General features: G+C 40.3%; 1 protein-coding gene across 1 annotated transcript in view; it reads right to left on the bottom strand.

Annotated features, from left to right (window-relative positions):
* Positions 1-18099, bottom strand: part of LOC138288093 (collagen alpha-1(VII) chain-like) — a 963348-nt gene that overhangs the window by 527917 nt on the left and 417332 nt on the right. The window contains exons 46-49 of the mRNA XM_069229319.1: positions 16028-16099; positions 15456-15515; positions 9730-9765; positions 1211-1291 (exon numbers count right to left, since the gene is read on the bottom strand). Coding sequence (XP_069085420.1) covers positions 1211-1291; positions 9730-9765; positions 15456-15515; positions 16028-16099 — 249 coding nt within the window. The remainder of the gene's footprint in view (positions 1-1210; positions 1292-9729; positions 9766-15455; positions 15516-16027; positions 16100-18099) is intronic.

Raw genomic sequence — 18099 nt, 5'->3', positions numbered from 1 at the left:
GAAGATGTTCATTCCACCACTCTGGCTTCACCCTGTCTTTAGCAACCAGGAGGACCTTAATGCCCATTGACACCTTTCACATGTCCTAGTAACGTCACGTTTAGAAAATCCATTAAGTAACGTGAGGTTGGCATTCAATATTGTATTAGGAAAGTCTATATAGTTCTAAAATACTATTTGGAGGTCATTTAGGTTTAACCGAAAATTGCTCAGGGCATACCTGTTTAAACATTAACAAATTAAAAAAGGTTTCCTATGTTTGGAGATTTGAATAGTGTCAACAGAAACAGACAATCTAAAAAGTGTATTTAATGAGGTTACGTCAACTAAACATAAGCACACATTGTAAAAGGTTCACGTGATTGGTGTGAAATTTTGGGGAATACCCTGTATAGATTTTTACAAAAATATAACACAAATAAGCTCAGCCATTTACAGTCATACATAGACATTTGGGTAATCCTTGCTGTACACAGTCCCTCTGTCCCGATGTACTAAACGTGTGATGCAAAAGCTGGTTGCAGTTTTTATCACTAGTATTTTTGTGACCAGTAAAAACTTTTACAAACAAAGGACAGTTCATAAAATTCTGATGCAAGAGTAGACCGTAATGGGATCGGAGTAATCACTCTGATTAGTGGCCATCACAGAGATGGGCCTGATTTAGAGTTTGTCGGACCCGGTTATTCTGTCACAAACCTGATGAAAATTCCATCTGCCGTATTATGATTCCATAATATCCTATGGACATCGTAATATAGGGGACGGGATATCCACCTCATTTGTGACGGAGTAACCCGCCTGCAAAACTCTAAATCAGCCCCTATGTCTGGAATCGACTTTAAATAAAGTATAAAGTAAACGATTTTTTAAATGGAACAATGCAGCAGTTTTCCTTAAAAGGTGTTAATGGCTGCCACAGGTTTTTTTCAAGGTGAAAGATGAGTTTTGAGTTGTTTTCTGGAGGTTAATGTGTCAGACTGCTAGTAGATGTCCTGGGATAGTCTGTCCCGGTGGCCAGGTGTGGCGCCAGAAGGGTTTGAAAAAGACATATATTTAATGGAAGAACATATGTAAACATGAGGGACTGTACAATGTTTTATGAAGTCCAGTCTGTGGGTGCTTGTGTCCCTTTCCTGTGTACTCATTCAGTCTGTGCAGAGTTTATGTGTCTTGGTGCAATCTTACTGTTCTTTCAGAATCTACTTACATCTTTACCTCTTAGTCCAGTCTCTCCCGGGGTTCCATCTAGTCCAGGTTCACCTTTCTCCCCCTTCGCTCCCGCTTCACCCTAAGCAGAACACAGAAAAACAAGCTTAGGTTTAAAAACTAGTGGGTTGTCATGACCTTGAGCAAAGAATATGAATAACAAATAAGTGGCAGCTGGTGAACTCTCAAACTGGGGGGCCGTATGTACATTAACTACATTACAGGGAGTTAGTAAGCCGAGCTTTGATTTAATTTGAACCAAATACACCAAATGTGGGACCTAGCAGAGGAATACAATGAAACAATGTAGATTAAGCTGGTCTCATCAGCTTAGAACGTTTGAACTTACATCTGGGCTAAGCCTCTTATGCCAAAGAAGGACACCTGCCACTGTGATGAACACAGATGAGGTTAATATTGACAGATGTTGGAACTCAGTTGTTGCTCCCCGTGCTTCGCAACTGGCTGGGAGTGTCTGCATGCCATAGGCAGAACCAGAAAGCATGTGAACATGCATGCTTACATTTTACATTTCATTTGAAGCCCCTCTTTCTGAAAAGCTCCCTCCACATATGTGAGACATGTTTAAGCAGTGCATCACTAATTATTCACACCCAGTGCATACAACATTTCCGATATGCAAATTTGAATGCCAGATGCTCTACTTGGATGGCTTGGTAGGTGTATGAGGAAGGGAGAGCAAGGAAGAAGACTATGAGAAACACCAATAAATGATTTTTCCACTCTGTCCCTTATTTCCAATAGATTAGGATTCAAATTCCACAACCTAAAATACTGCAAGGCAGGAAGACAGCATTTGCCTAACCAGGCTTCAACAAGAAATATCTTCAGAGCCGTGAGTAGCAAGGACGCCAATTTCCCTAGCGCAAGCAAGGAAAATTGCCCTTTTGATTGCTGTTGAAGCAGTTAATACAGCAATTAGGAGAGTTCAATGGGTTCCCCAGGAATCTGGGCCCCGGTTCCACTGCTTCTGCTGCACCAATGATAGCTATGCCGCTGCTACAGAGCATCCTGATTAAACATGCAGTTATTGTGACTGTAGTATTGAGTGAGTGTTATTTCAAAAACATACTGAAAACCACAGGCCTTAACCCAAAGTGGCTGTGATAGGAAGGCTAGCTGCCTGTGCTGTGGTTCAATGAATATATGTTTTTTTAAGGAGCATGAACCTCCCTAATGACTTAAAAGATTGAAGTACTACAGACCATCAAAGTCATGGCCTTGGGATTTTTATTGCTCAATGAACAACTACCATAAATTGTCCTTAATTAAAAAATAGTGTGACCCGGAAAGAAAAAAAGAAGACATGAAGGTGAGACGCAGAAAAAACTTGCACATAAGGTGAAGGAGAAAAAGAAGTCAAGGAGAGTAAACAAAAAAGGAGGAGGGGGAAGTTGGTAGAGTTCTGACACGTGCAAACAGAAGAAGATGGAGAGGAGGGCAAGGGCCTCACTGGCATTGTGGGGTTTGGAGAGGAGGGAGCTAATGTTAACGTAGAATAATGTCAAGGAGAATAAGGGAGAATATAAAATAGTTATCTGTAAAAGGTCAAAACAAAAGGCATAGAGGGATAGGTGTGGGTGGTTAAACAAAATAAGGTTATACAAAATGAAAAAACAGGGGTGGGGAGGGGTTGCTTTACAGGGAAACAGAGAGAAAAGCCAAAACGTCTCATCTGTGTAAGATCTACTGGCCTTATCAATGTCATTTTTAGCCATGTGTACAGCAGCTCGACTGCTGTGCAGCAGGGCTGAAAGTAAATAAAGTGCTATGATGTGGTCGATGCTGGTCACATCATAGTGCTTTTATTTTCACTTTCAACCATGCTGCACAGGAGCCACTGCTGTACAGCATGGCTAAAAATAAAAACACATTGATAAAGCCAAATAGGGTATTTGAGAGCCCTTTGGCTTTGACAATTTTGTGTTTTCGTGATGGGCGGAGTGTGGGTGGGGCGGGGCAAGCAACAACAGATGGAATGTGGAAGGATGGTTGGTGTAAACGGGGGCGGTGGGTTAGGGTAAGCAAAAAAGGTGTGGGAGGGGGTGGTGGAAGGTGCCACAGGCCAAGCAACTACGGGGGTGGGAGAAGTAACAAGAATGTTGGGGCAAGCAATGAGGGGGCAAGCAGCAGTATGGGAGGAGACATGGGGAAGGAAAAACAACATGTAAATAAAAGTGTAAGCGAAGAGAGAGAAGGAGGGAGGAGAAAGCAACATCGACGGGCAAGCAACAATGAGGGAGGGTGGGGGGCAAGCAAAACATGAGAGGGGTATGGGGAACAATCAATAACAAAACAAAAGGAAGAAGAAAAAATATGCACATCAATCCCAGTGTGAGCAGTGGAAGGCCAAAAATTAAAATGAACCATCGGTACTTGGTCCATGCAAAGAGAAAGTGAACCCGCCATGTGTTGACCAATCAGGAGCCAGCAAATAAGAGGGTCAAAAAAGCCAACAAATGGTAAGCAATGGGCGGGCTTCAAGCCCCCTTCTATTTAACAAAATGTCTTGCGAGCAGCAGCGCATGTGGTCTCTCAGGAGACAACAAAGAAGGGAGTCCAATAGTCACGAGGGGTGGCAAACAAGAAAAAATATATTGGTGAAAAGCTAACCGCATCTCAGATTTTTCTCCATGAATGGCATTCCTTTTGTTAGTTTCATTATTCTGTTAAATTCCATTCATGGTGAAAAAATCCCGGAAATGGGCTGACAAAAAACGGGTTGTTAGAACCCAACATGTTTTTTTGCCCAAACACCCTAAAACAAACAAGCTATTATAGACAGATATTCAGCAACTCTACCAGGAGGTGCTCTTTTTATGAAGAGTTTCATGATTTTGTAATGCTGCTAGAGCAGAAGAATCACAGGATTGTGATTTAAAATCCTGAAGAAATATTGTCATGGAAATCCATATTGACTTTAGGAATAAAATAATTAAACATCTGAAAAACAACCATGTACTTCTGAAAGAGAGTGCAAGGCTGCTTTTAGGAAATTCCATGATGCTCCCTGAAACTTTATCCAGAAATAATACCTACCAATATATTAACCTTCGATATCAGCAAGCCCATATTGCACAAAGCCATACACTTTGTCAGAGAGACCAATAACAGGTTTACATTTCTCTTAACCGGAGAAGGCAGATGTAAGAGTTCATCAAAGTGATGGTGAACAGCCTTAAATGTTTACCAAAGGAAAGGTGTTGCTGCGACTATTGAGGTAGGTTCCTAAGGCAGACATGCAAAAAGCCATTCAGCCCCACGTCACACCAAAGTGATAAAAGACAAGATGACATTCAAAGATAACTTGAGAAGGTTTATGTTTCTCTACAAAGCCCTGTAGCAGACACTAAGCCACTTACTTTTGAATTGCTTCTTAGGTACCTCCTTGAAAGTCTTTTTTAAATATTTTTATACGTTCAAAACATTTATTGTTTATCAAAGCAAAGTAAATTGTTCTTTTATCAATATTCTATAATATTAGTTTTCAAACCAATTCATTCATTTTGACATAATATTAATATATTAAAAGCATTTCTAAAATTGTCACTTTTCTTCTTTAGGTTAACAACACTACAATTTCAATTATGTTTTTCACCTACTGTTCAAAAAGGCCAAATTATACAGACCTTTACATAGTTTACAGCACACGCCTTATATAGTGTAATTTTTGTTTCAAAATTTAATTGGCCTCTTTTTAAAGTATTTAGCCTTAAGGACCTACAAGAATTCAGAAACTTTAAATGTCACTTGTGTATCCATTGTGGTGGTCACCTCTTATATTCATTCTTTCCAGAAACATCCCTTGGCCGCCATTAGATGTCCTTAGATGTTGGGGTTCATGTGCATACCTCTGCGTTTATGCTTACATCTCAGTCAGTTCTTTGAGTATATGTCTCTCTTTTCTGCATACTTCTGACCCGAAGGTGGAATATGAATCTTGTTTTTTGTCTACTGCATTACATTATGAATGCAATATATTCTTTCACTAGTAGTGTCAGTGAGTCTTTCATTATCAGATGGTTTTTGCTTAGTTCAAATAAAACACATTCAATTATAAATGCGATCTCACTCAGAGATTACTATATTTAATCTATTAATCCAGTATGTTCCTCATTTCTGATTTAGTGGCTTCTCTCTGTTGTTTCCTCTTGGTAAATCATTCACATGTTTAGAATCATACTTCTTTGCATGCTTCTTCCTTGAGAAGCGTCTAGCCAAAGGCAATTGTTTTTTAGAGTCATATTACATTTATGTCTGTTCATACATTCGCTTTTTTGGTTACTTTGTCCATTACTGCATTTGATAAAATACATTACATAAGTTGTGCCACAAGTATAAACCCTATGTACTTTAATTTGTTTTCCTGTGACAGGGTTTGTATATGTCTTTTGATAACAATATTACAATGTATGCATCATAGGTTCTACTTGATATTCTTTTCACTATTTGTTATTTATAACATTTTTCTGTTTTCCTGTTCTTCTTAATCTATCCTCGAGACTGACCCATTTCAAATACAAACAAAGGTTTCTCAGGGACTACTTTACGGATTGTTTTGCTAAGTCTAATAAACTTTCAATACTTCATTGTTATTGTCTTTTAATTATTCCAGATGCTGTATAAATGTCCTGATGACAATTGTTATTTTCACACTGTGGGCCTTATTATGAGTTCGCCGAATGGTTTACACTGTCTGCCAAACTTCTGACTGCGAGGTTGCCGCCAAAATGTTTACCTCACCGCCAGGCCCATTAAGAGGGCAGAAACCTGAGCTTCAGCCAGCTTGCCTAGTGGGAATCAGCCTACAGCACTGTCTCTGGCTCATAATCGAGCCAGTGGCAATGCTGTAGTATGCATGGTGCACTAGCACCCTCACAATGCTCAAAGCAGACAGTGAACATTGCAATGGTGCTGGCCAGGGGGGGGCCTGCACTGCCCATGCCAACTGCACCCATTCTCCACCAGCCTTTTCATGGCGGTGCTACCATCATGAAAAGGTTGGTAGAGGACGAGATCGTAATCCCCAGGACTCTGATTACGGAGGATAAGCTAAACCGAGCCAGCAATTTCACATTACAATAATGGACACATCTTTGGGTTTCTTGAAGCTGATTGCTGTGAAATGCTTTGGATATAGAAGGTTCAGAATGACATCTATCCAAATCAGAAACGGATGACTCGATGAAAGAAGATTCAATATATGAAAATTCTTCTTATGGTACATTGGTTCATCCTTTGTGCCGCTATCAGGTTAGTTAGTATTTGTGCTCAATTTGCCTTGTTTAGAGGAAACAAAATTAGAGTGTCATCTAAGACTGGTTGTGGTGTTGTGAAGAATGTGATAGAGATAACTCCAGTAGGCTATTTTCATACCATGTTTGTTGTCAGCTTCTTTTTTTTTTTCTTCAATAGGAAGTGCGCAGTTCTTAGAGCACACACAAAAATGCTAATTTTATCATTGCTAATAACCCTGTAGGCTGATATTTTTTATGTGTGTATTAATCGGTGCCGCCACAACAATATGGTCCTTTACAGTACAAGCATATCGTTTGCAAAGATGGATGCCTAATGGTCACGCAGATGCATTTTGCGCAATGTTATTTTAGTATGACAGAAGGTTTAACCCTGTTTTATTTTGTGAATATCAGTCAAAATCTGTCGTCAAACATTTAAAAAAACAAGGATTTGACTATTGATTATGAGAGGTCTTTGTGACAGAATAATTGCTAGAGGTCACAGTAGGTTGCTGAGCCCCTTGTTCTCAGTCGTCACAGAGTTGATTCCAGAAACCGTACAGAAGGATTTCTATAGCACATATACTGCTTCTGCGGCAGAGCTCTGATAAGGAATAGCTGCATCCAGCTATCAAACGGTTTGGTGTACAATCCATCTTAAGAAAGCCATAATGCATGTTTTGCTTTATATTATCTTAGCAATGATTTAGGGTATCACTTAGAAATATCTTTAGGGTATTAGGATGTCAGAAACTTCCTAACAATGTTAGAAGCCTTTAGCTTATTTTCGCGGACCTTTGCATTCTTAACTGCTTTTAGTTTTGCATTCTCCATTATTTACCATACATATTTTATGCACTAGATTGATGATTTTAAAATAAATATTTTAAACTACATGTCCCTGTTGCTATCTTTGAATGTGTTATTCATAAACAAAAGATTGTTTGGATTGCCACTGTATCCCTGAAACCATCTAGAGGGACTGAAGGTTACCAGAAAACACTGCCTACACAGGATTGTTCAGTGGAATAGCATGAGGGCTGCTGTTCAACTGCCTGTCTAATCCAATGTTGAGGCACTAAGCTAAGTCCTTGCATAAGAGGGTTAGATACCCGACCCCTGTAGCTCTACGGACCCCCCACCCCATTGTTTCATGTCAGTATTCCGGGGTCTAAGAAAGGCTCATGTTTGGTAGGAGTCAGAATAGGTTTGGACAAGGAAAAATAATCTTGTCCTTAGTGCAAACAATCAGGTCATTAAGAAACCGTGGCCCATTCTGCAGGAAATCGAAGGGACTGGAGTCTCCTCTTATCCAGAAAACTCTTGTCAGGTACTAGAGTCCTCCACAGTACTGTGCTACACAATAAACAACAACAGGGCAGGCACATTAATATTTGTCAAAAAACTACAGATTGCGGTGCAAAATTTGTAGGAGGCAGAGGATGTAAAGTCTGACTAAAAAGAGATTATGATGCAAACTACGTAATGAGCCTAAGTCATTCAGTACACAAGGTTAGTCAGGTGGCAAACAAAAAAATGAGAAACAGTAAACTATCAGAAATGTGTGTGGGATATAAAAGAGAAGCAGAACATGCACAAGGTTGTTTTAGAATTTTTAGAACTGAAGTAAATGTAGAATTGTTTTGTCTTTGAAACCTAAAGCCAAAGTGCCTATTACAGGATGTGGCAAGTATGATTTCACAACTTTCCTCTAAAGCCCCTAGTGGTGGACACACATGACAACCATGGTTAGAATGGGTTGCTTTAGGATGGTTCAGTGCAATTGTAATTATCTCAGACACTTGTGTACTGTTGAACGAGTAATAGGACTTACAGGAAAGAGTTGCTCATTGGAGAGATTTGTAGTAAAGTCTGTTCATCTCCATGGGAGATTAGGCTTTAGGAGCCTTATCTACCCCAGTATAATTCAATCATATTTAATGTGGTTCCAAGGCAGGAACACACCTCTGTGGTAATGTTCACATTGACCCCAATGTGAAAAGATTCACGAAAGCCCACAAATTGAAGCTCAATACTCTCTCTTTGAGAGGTACCTGCAAACTCATACACCCAGGGGATCAACTACTAAATGGGTGGCAGACCAATCCAGAACAGCAAAGAACAACCTCTAACCAATGAGTTCCTGACCTTTTATGTAATAAGGGATACTTATTTTCAATGACAATCACCCAGTGCTACTAATATTACTAGCATTGTAAATCATGACCATAGGAGGAAAGATTACATTAGTGGGCAGCTTATGCAAGATTACATTAATGACCACCATATGCAAAATTACCAAAAGTGATCACCTCAGTACACCAGGCAAGGTTATCAGCAGTAATGTGAAAAGGGTTTAAATAATTTGGAATGCCTGTACAAGGGTAATACATAAAGGTCATACATGTAATGCCTCTGATATAAGGTTATACTATTAGTAAAGAATCTCCTCAATGCTACATCATCTATCCCTCAAATATCACTTTTATATATATTTTGGAAATGCAGCCATTTATTTTCAAACATCAGCTTGTGAGTGCTTGAAATATACACTTTTTCCTCAAGCTGGGCACCACACAGGTGAGCTACTTCTAGGTAGTTTGCAGTTACCTGTAGGTCTCAAACTACCCATTGGAGTAGCCACCATTGGCTCTTGACTACAACTGTTACTGTATTCTTCCTATTTAAAGGTAACAGTTTGCATCCACTTATGAAGTAACGTTTTGTCCCAAGTACAAAAAACATGCTTTGTGTCAGTCAGTTGTGGAAAGTGTTTGCTGCAATGAGTACATTACTTGATAGAATCAAGAATGGCATCTGCATGCAAAGGAGCAACATTCAGTTTTTTTATCCAACTATAAACAAAAATGAGAAAGGCAAGCCTAAAGTCTTCTCAAAAAGCTTTTTCTTCTTCCTCGTGGGCTTTTTTGAATCAGGTGCTTTTCCCCTCACTTTAATTAGGTTATTGCTTTCACTTGATCTATGCTTTGTTATTTGAATGTTTGTTAGGCAGTAAAACACAAAATACTGAATACATATACCAATGCATTCAAATATTAAAGCACACATCAAGTGAAAATAAAAACCTATGTAACGCTAGGGTAAAAAAGAAGTCAAAAAAGGTCCAGGAGGAAGAAAGGAATGATTGTCCAGAAGACTCTGGAATGTGTTAATTGAAATTATTTTTTTTGCTCTTTTATTGTCCATTCCTTTAATTTTACAATCTGACAATGCCTTCAAAATCAAATGCATTTAAACTTACCTTCCTGCCAGGTTTGCCAGACAACCCCACGTTTCCCTGCAGAACAAAAGTAGTTACACAGTCAATAATACAGCATGTTTCCCTACTAAAGACAGTTTTAACTGCTGATTGCCTTGGGCAGTCCAGAAACATTTTGCCTTGATTTGCATGGTCTCACCCACTACCAATGGCGCAGGCTGTAGGCACATTGTCATCTATCCATAAGATAAGACAACAGAAGTCAGAATAAATGGCAACTACCGTAACGTTAACATTTTAGATGTTTTTGCACACCTATTACGATGAGACACTCTACTCGTTTATTCTCATATTAACAGCACTGTATATTTTTGTTGACAACATTTACAGGCTTTGAGTTGTGCTAATTGTTTTTCAAGATTCTTATTGCCCTGACGAAACAACAATTGACTTTGAAAGATGTTTTGGCTGTCTTCAGAATTTGAGAACGTATGTGACTGAGAAATTGGATATAAACATTTGAAAATATAGTTACTTTAATGTGCCTCTCAACTGTGTGTACTTTAAGATAAATGAGTGCACTTTAGAGGTATTCAATATCCTGCAGCGAATGTACCTCTTGAATCTCCATATTTTGTCTACACCACTCCCTCATGTGCTCATAATATAACACGTCACAAGAGTTGGCATAAAGGCTGCCTTCCTGAACTTCAATGTCACAATGAACACAAAGTAATACATCTGCGCAACCCAAAAATGTCTGGCGCCCCATAAGGCTACTATAAATGCCAATACTGATTTAAGGGACAAAAGGCCTATTTTATGTATCTCATTATTCCTGAACAAGACTCATGTTGCCAACAGAAACTTTCATAAAATAAAATACACCTGATTCCAAAACCCCTACTTTGATCAATTCTCTGCATAGACAATTATTCTCTTGAGGTAACTAATTATAATCTTAGGTTTGTGCCAGCAACAACTGTATCTTACTGATGTGGTGCGTTATGTTCCTGTATCAACTCTGTTTATTTTAAAATATGAAAAATGTAATGAACAGCCAACTATAAAAAGATGACAGTAAACATGTCACTTATGAACCATTATCTGACGACATTTGTACAAAATACGTCAGTGGTTACAGGTAGGTATATTTATTTAACATATTTGTAGAAAGAGCAAGTATATGCTACGTTATTGAACGTGATGCTTTTTACCCCATGCTATGTGTATCACTGCCTGGCTTGTAACAGAGCTGACTAGGAGTTAGTCAGTGCTTTGAGGATTTGAAAGATTGGTCCTGCTCACCTACTCTCATTCTCAAGGGAACACTTTAGATCATAATGCAAGATGACATGTATTTCCCACTTAGATGCGGATGATTAGCCGCTGTCAAGCATAGCAAAGACTTCTGTAAGGAGACCAGTTCTTTGGTCACCATCAACCATTCAAGAATTGCCACAAATTGAGGTGAATTAACTTCTGCGAAGATCAAAAGTCACTAGAGCTTTGGTACACACTAAGCAAGTGAGGAAAGGTGTTTCTCTTAAAGGTGCTCACAGATCTCAAGTTGAACTGCAGAGAAAGTCACTGGTAAATTATTTCAAACAGCTCTGTAATGCTTTTAGGGTGATATTGAAACAGTAGAAGCAGATGAAGACTTCAATAAACCTTGGTAAACTGCATGCATTAGCTCAAAACATCTCTGCATATACTCATGACAACAGAGCTTGGAAACACAAAGAGGCAATTACAGCCTTGTGTTTCATAGCTCTGCTGTGCGTAGCCCTTGCACTACCTTGAAGATATTTAGAGTTATTGTATGCACCTTAGACTGAAAAAATAAATCCACAGACACTGGCCCTCATTTGGACTTTGACGGTCAATTTCCCTGACTGCCAAAGCCAAACCCGCCACTAGACCTCCAGTGCAGGCGGTCTGCAGACAGCCATACTACGAGTGCTGGCAGCTACCCGCCATATTTGTGGTGGAAAGTCGCCAGCACTCATGCTGGCGGTCAGCGGTGCGGAGGCGGTTGCATCCGCTGCACCGACATGGCAGCAGGACTCCGCCCGCTGTATTACAAGCCGTAATAGGGCTTGGCGGAGTCCTGCTGGAGTGGTGGTGCTGGCAATGCAAGACTGCCAGGACCCATCCCCTCCCGGATGTCCTCCTTGATGGAGAAGGTAAGTGGACATCCGAAAGTGGGGCTAGAGGTGGAGGGTGTCTGTGTGTGTGGGTGCGTGTCTACGGAGGGGGGAAGGGGTGGTGTATGCGAGCGTGTATGCCTGTGAATGTGAATGCGTGTGTATGGGGGTGTCTGTGTTGATGAATGCGAGTGAGTGGGGATGTCTGTGTTGATGAATGCGAGTGAGTGGGGATGTCTGTGTGCATGTTTGTGAGTGAGTGGGGGTGTCTGAGTGCATGTATGTGTATGTTGAATGGGTGTGTATGTGAATGCATGCATGAAGGGTTGGGGGTGTTTGCGAGTGTGTGGATGGGTGGGGGGTATGTGTGCATGTTTGGGGACATGTATGCATGTGTGCTGGTGATAGGAATGGAGATTCCTGTCGCTGGGTGTGTGGCCTCCAGGATTTTTGCGGCTGGGTGACTGCCACAGAAAGCCTGGCGATTTGGAGCCTGATAATCCGTACAGCAGTATGAGGCCAGCCGCCGGGTTGGATGTGCTCACCGCCGGCCGCAACAGTGCGATCACACCGGCAGGCCAGACGGGGTTGTGGAGGTTCGGCCAATGTGTTGGTTTGCACAGGCAAAAGTAGATGGGACTAATGCTTCATTTTGTGGTAGTTTGGGTGAGCAGTTAGGCTTATCAAAGGGTAGTGCTAAGCATTTATTGTACTCTCAGAGGCAATAAATGGGAAACACACTCAAAGAATAAATCTGAGACAATTTAAAAAAATAATACTTTTGTTTATATATACTTTAAACCCAAGAACTTCATTATAAGGTATGTACGTTTTAAGCATCAATACTTTTTAGTTTTAAAAAATTGACATAGTGCAATTCAACCTATGGCGGGAAACAAAGTTCAGCAAACACATTGTTAATGACCAACGAGGCCAAGCTCACAGAGTTAAGGTAAATACTGAGCACTGATCAGAACCACTCCAGCAGGTCACTTGGAAAGCACTGGGGCGGCCGGGTTCAGGGGTACAACAAGGAGTCAGGTACCCAATGGTTTTTAGTGGGAATTGATCCTCATGAAGGCAGGCTGCAGGCTCTGTCTAGGAAGGCAGTTGACAACAAACAAGTAGATTATAGATGTGGGGTGCTCAGGGAAGTAAGTGCACCTTTGGTCCTTTTCTCCAGGGCCCAGGGGTAATGGATACAGGGGTGTCCTTAGGCATCGGGTTTCTCCATCCGGGAGCACTCGCAATCAGGGGATCCTTTGTGTTGAGGCTGCAGGTGTCATTGGAGAGTCCAGCAAGGGTGAAATCAGGGTGGGCACAAGCTCAGGGGAGCCGGTGGAGATCGTTGGCACTGGTGACCCACCTCAGATTGGGGCGTGGGCGTCTGGTGCAGTGGTTGCTGGAGGTGTTGGGTTTTCTCTCACCAAAAGGCCATGGGGGACGGGGCCTGTGTGGGAGGCTGCAGTCAACCTGGGAGAGTCCAAGAGAGTTGAAACCCTGGTGGACTCAGACTCTGGACAGCTGGGGAACCTTGCTGACACCGTTGGTTTGCTTCACCTCAGGTCGAGGACGTCAAGTTAAGTGGTCACTTCAGGAGTCAGATCTTTGCTGTTCCAGAGACTGCAGAGTCCTTTCTTGAGACTCTGTTGCAGAGCAGATTCACTGCTCACAGAGTCTGAGTCTTTGTGGAAGGCATGCAGTCCTCCTGGGTTACTTGGAGGTCCAGCTACAGGATGAATTATCTTTTTGGGCAGTGTCCATCGAGGTCAGCAAGCATGCTGGTGGGACTGGTACCAAGTCAGCTGCTTCTTCTTTTCCTCTTCTGCAGCTGCAACTCATCTGTGTCCTTTTCTTCATAGGTTGTCAGGATCTGAGTTCTAAGGTTCGGGGGTGTCACCTTAATACTCAATTTAGGAGTGTTAAAGGGAGTGCCAGGTGGTAGCCAATGGGCTGACCACCTTCAAGGTGACTACACGTTTCTTAGGACCACTTCCGCTGGGAAGTGGGCATAACCCAACCCTAACCCTAGTGGCCTGATTCCATCCAAATATGATGGAGGAATTTAAAAAGTAGTGCTCACTTCAGCTTGTCCACCTTAGGGTGGGACTGGCATTAAGTGGGCACACCCCCTAATCTGACTAATTTTCCCTCCTGTTCTGCCGCCAAAAGTGGGGTCAGGACATGGGGATCGGTCATCTCTGCCATTGGGAGAGACCTGGTCACATTAAAAAGGCAGCTATGCCTTTGAAGCTCCTCATCCTGCCTGGGAGCGGTGCTAATAACCCCCACCCAGCGCAGGCTTTTGTATTGGGCCCTCGAGAGCAATGGCTCTCACCTTGGGGGCCTGAAACGTGTCTAAGGTGGATGAACTGGTCGGGACCGGTCAGTCAATACACTAGTAGCTGATGGGTTCCAGGGGCCACCCCTAAAGTGCCCTGTGCATGCAGTTCTATTTATAAATACCTTACTGGCATCTGTGTGAGTTTATTAATCTGAGATGTTTTATACCAAACATCCCCCTATTCAGAGAAGCCATCATGTAGCTAGGAAACTCGTAGTGACCAGTGTCCAGCACATGCCTTTAAAATGACTTCCCTGGTCATGCTTGTGGTGTAACATAAGCTTCACACTAGAAAGAATGAGTTAGACTTTGTTAGGGGAGGAACCATCAGCTCATTATTCAGGAGTGGTTTTACAATCCAAAATGAAACAGCTTCTTCCTGGGCTATCATCCTTTGCTAAAACCAACAACATTCTTGTACCCACTCTACTCTTTAGGAACAATATCGAGAAATAAACACACACATATTAGTCATTTGGTTAACATTACTGTCCAAAATCAAACGCTTCCTTCCTCCTACAAACTTCTATTCCACAGTCTAGTAAAGAACTGTCAGATTTCCAACTGGCATCCTATCAAAGCCAATCTTCTTCATTTAATCACCAATCAAAAAAAGCTTGACCACATCACATCCCCCCACCTTAACAGAAAAGCATTGACTTCACTCTGTAAAAATCCACTCCCCTGCCTCATTCCAGTGTGATGTTATATTTCTGACCCTCTGTATTCTTATATGCTTACCACCCTCGGTTAACACTGTAGATGCTTCTGCAAGTCTTTGTACCCTCATTTGGTGGCAACATATCCTGTCGCTATGAATATTCTTTCTCTATTATTCGGGGATCTATTTCTCACTTCATAACTACCACTAATGAAATGAAGGGATACATTAAAGTTCCATTCATCGATCTTTCTATTACTGTGAACATCACTCCATCCTCATCACTCTACCTCTTAAACCATCTGACTACTCAGGGGACTACAAACCCTTCTTCTTCACTCGTCCTTCCATTGTCCAGTATGACTGTAAATCCTTCCTCAAAACTCCATCATTCGAACCCTTACATCTTTGTCAATCTCTAGCAATTCAATAAATGTTTGATTTCTTCATAATTTATTGTTTGTCCATGTTGCTCCTTTGATCCTTCATCACTACTGATTATCTTCTGACCATACTCCTGACTCTAGCAGTATCTCCACACCACTCACCCCTTCTCATATATTTATCTTAGCCACATGATCTTTCTTGTGAGAAATATATTGGCAGCTCAGCTTACCCTTTCACCGGCATCTCCTTTAAGTCCAGGCTGCCCAGGAATTCCAAAGCCAGGACTTCCCTAGAAGAACATAAAAAAGTCTTAGCCAACTTTTTGGGCTGAACTTCTTTTAATATTCGCTACTTCAGTGTGGTGTGGCCACCATAAAAATATGCCATAAAAGCTGCCACATGTACAAGGTTATGTACAACATTTGCAAACCCAGAAAAAGGAGACCAGGGCAATCAGACTGATCTTTCCTCTTGTAGCAGGAAAGCATATGGAAATGTGACAATATAATCCCATTGTCTGCCAGTCATGCACAACAAAACATGGTAAAAGTTTACTTGATTGCACAAAAGAATGTTGTTCCCTTGTCATGAGTATGATACACTATGCATATGCAACCATACCATGCAATGCTATAACCATCACTAAGCAGAAAGTCAAAGGTGATATTGTGAGTCTGCAAAGTGGGTCACAGCTTTTGTAGCAGTGTTGATTTGCATAAATAGCTTACTTTTAGTTTGCGCTTATTAAATGGTGTTACAGAATATCATTACAAACAGGAAACACATATAGGATGTTCTTACCTTTTCACCTTTATCCCCTTGGTCTCCTTTGTTTCCCTGCGGTCCTGGAGGACCTACTGGTCCTACATCACCCTGTACATTAACACAATCAATCATGGTTATATAAAAGCTCTTATGGATAAACATTGTTTGGTATACAACAAGGTTCACTAAAGAGTACTGTGGGATATTGTGTGCCAATTTTGCTGTACAAGAATATATTCCTGATCAAGTATGATTGAACGCTATAACTATAATATGAAAACTATCCAGGCAACTGGTGTACAACTAAGTGTAGCATGTCATGGAAATACAATGCACCAGCAATAGACAATGGAGGAGGAGAGTACATGTGAATTCAGTTCTCCATGCTGCCTTAACCACTGCTCCTTAGTCAAGCTCACAAAATCAAATATAGACTAAAATATTAAAACCATGAACTATTTTATAGCTCTGAAGACAACTGGGAAGTTTAAAAAAGGTTTCCACTCTTATCTCATTCCTTTGAAAATGGAAATCTCCGTTTGTAAACTACAGCAAGTGGCAGAAAACATAAAACGTTATTGGTTATGTACTAATTGTTGTACAGTGGCACAAAACCTTGTTCTGCATCCACAGACTTTTATAATAGTATTTAAATTGGTGTAATGCTTCGTGTTGCTTTGCGCCACACACTTGCCTACACAACACCATAGTAAATAACTCCCTTTGTATATAAATGTGAACCCATGTTTGCAAACAACCTTATCTGTGAGTTAACTATGGATAATGTTAGTTGGAACTGCAGCCTTGGTGTGTTTACTTCACTGGTATAAACTATTATCTGTGGTTGTTAACAAACCTCTATGTTTGTAGAGTGTTGGCTTTATCTGTGTAAAGTTCATCCTTCTTGAAATTTCCATCCTGTTTGCTAACTATATTCGGGCTTCATAAAATAATGCTTTTGTCAAGGATAACAATTTAAACAATTGCTGTTTTTAGTACCTAGTCTTTATATGAAACAAAGCAAATGTATTTCATATGTACTTTTAGTATAAACAAATGTCACTTGTTTGTAAAGTATGCTCTCTTAGTAAATTTACAATAGAAACTCACTTTCTAAAATAAAGTGTCTGCTTTAGAAAGATTAGTTATTTCAGCACAATATACTATTACTGTAAAATATAGCTTTTGTAAACCAGCTAAATAATTTATGGAAACTATAGCCTTAGTCTAATGTTGCATTGCAGGACAATTACCGCCTTGGTTTGTAATATGTTTAGTTTTGCAATGAACAGCTGCTGAGTGTAAAAGGTATCACACTTTGATAAAATGTAGTCTCTCTCTGTAATGTATTGTTTTTATTTTTGGAATGCATCACATCTAGTAAACTATAACCACTTCTAACATATACTATTTTGAAAAGACCTGTATCTGCAAATTATATAATCAATAAAATGCTGTCTATGTTTAGAAGCTACAGAAAGTGTATACAAAGTATTGTCACCAATTGAAAAATGAAATCTCTGTGTATTAGATTACGCATTTGAAAATAATAGTATTGGTTTGTAAACTGCAGCCTCTGTTTACCAGGTGATACAAGTATTTGTTAAACTCATTAATAAATATATCTCTTTCTTTATAGTCTGTAGCATGTTTTGTGTGTTCTACCTGCTATATGCTTGTTTTGTAATCAATAACCTTTGATTTTGTCACTATAGCCACACCCTACACTAGTAAATCATAGCTTTTCCTTCTAAACTACACTCTTTGCTTGTCAACTGTAGATTATATATCTGTAAACTATAAAATATAATTATATGTGTAAATCATAGCCTCACTTTTTAACTGTAGCCTATTTCTCTAATTCACAGTGGCTGTATTATTTATGTCTGTAAACCCTAGCTTCTGTTTGTAAACTATAGCCTAATTTTGTAGACAAAGACTTTGCAAACTACACCTTATGTTTGTAAACCACGGTTTCCATTTGCAATCTGAAGTTTATTTATGTAATTTATAGTATCTTTAAATAGTAGGTATTTCTGTAAAGCAATGCCTCTGTAAACTATATTCTTTGCAAGCCATAATCTCAATAAATTGCAGTATATGTTTTT

This window comes from Pleurodeles waltl, chromosome 4_1 (assembly GCF_031143425.1).
Source record: "Pleurodeles waltl isolate 20211129_DDA chromosome 4_1, aPleWal1.hap1.20221129, whole genome shotgun sequence".
In the NCBI taxonomy this organism is placed as follows: domain Eukaryota; kingdom Metazoa; phylum Chordata; class Amphibia; order Caudata; family Salamandridae; genus Pleurodeles; species Pleurodeles waltl.
Note: the sequence above shows the minus strand (reverse complement) of the source record. Positions and strands in the feature narration are given on the sequence as shown.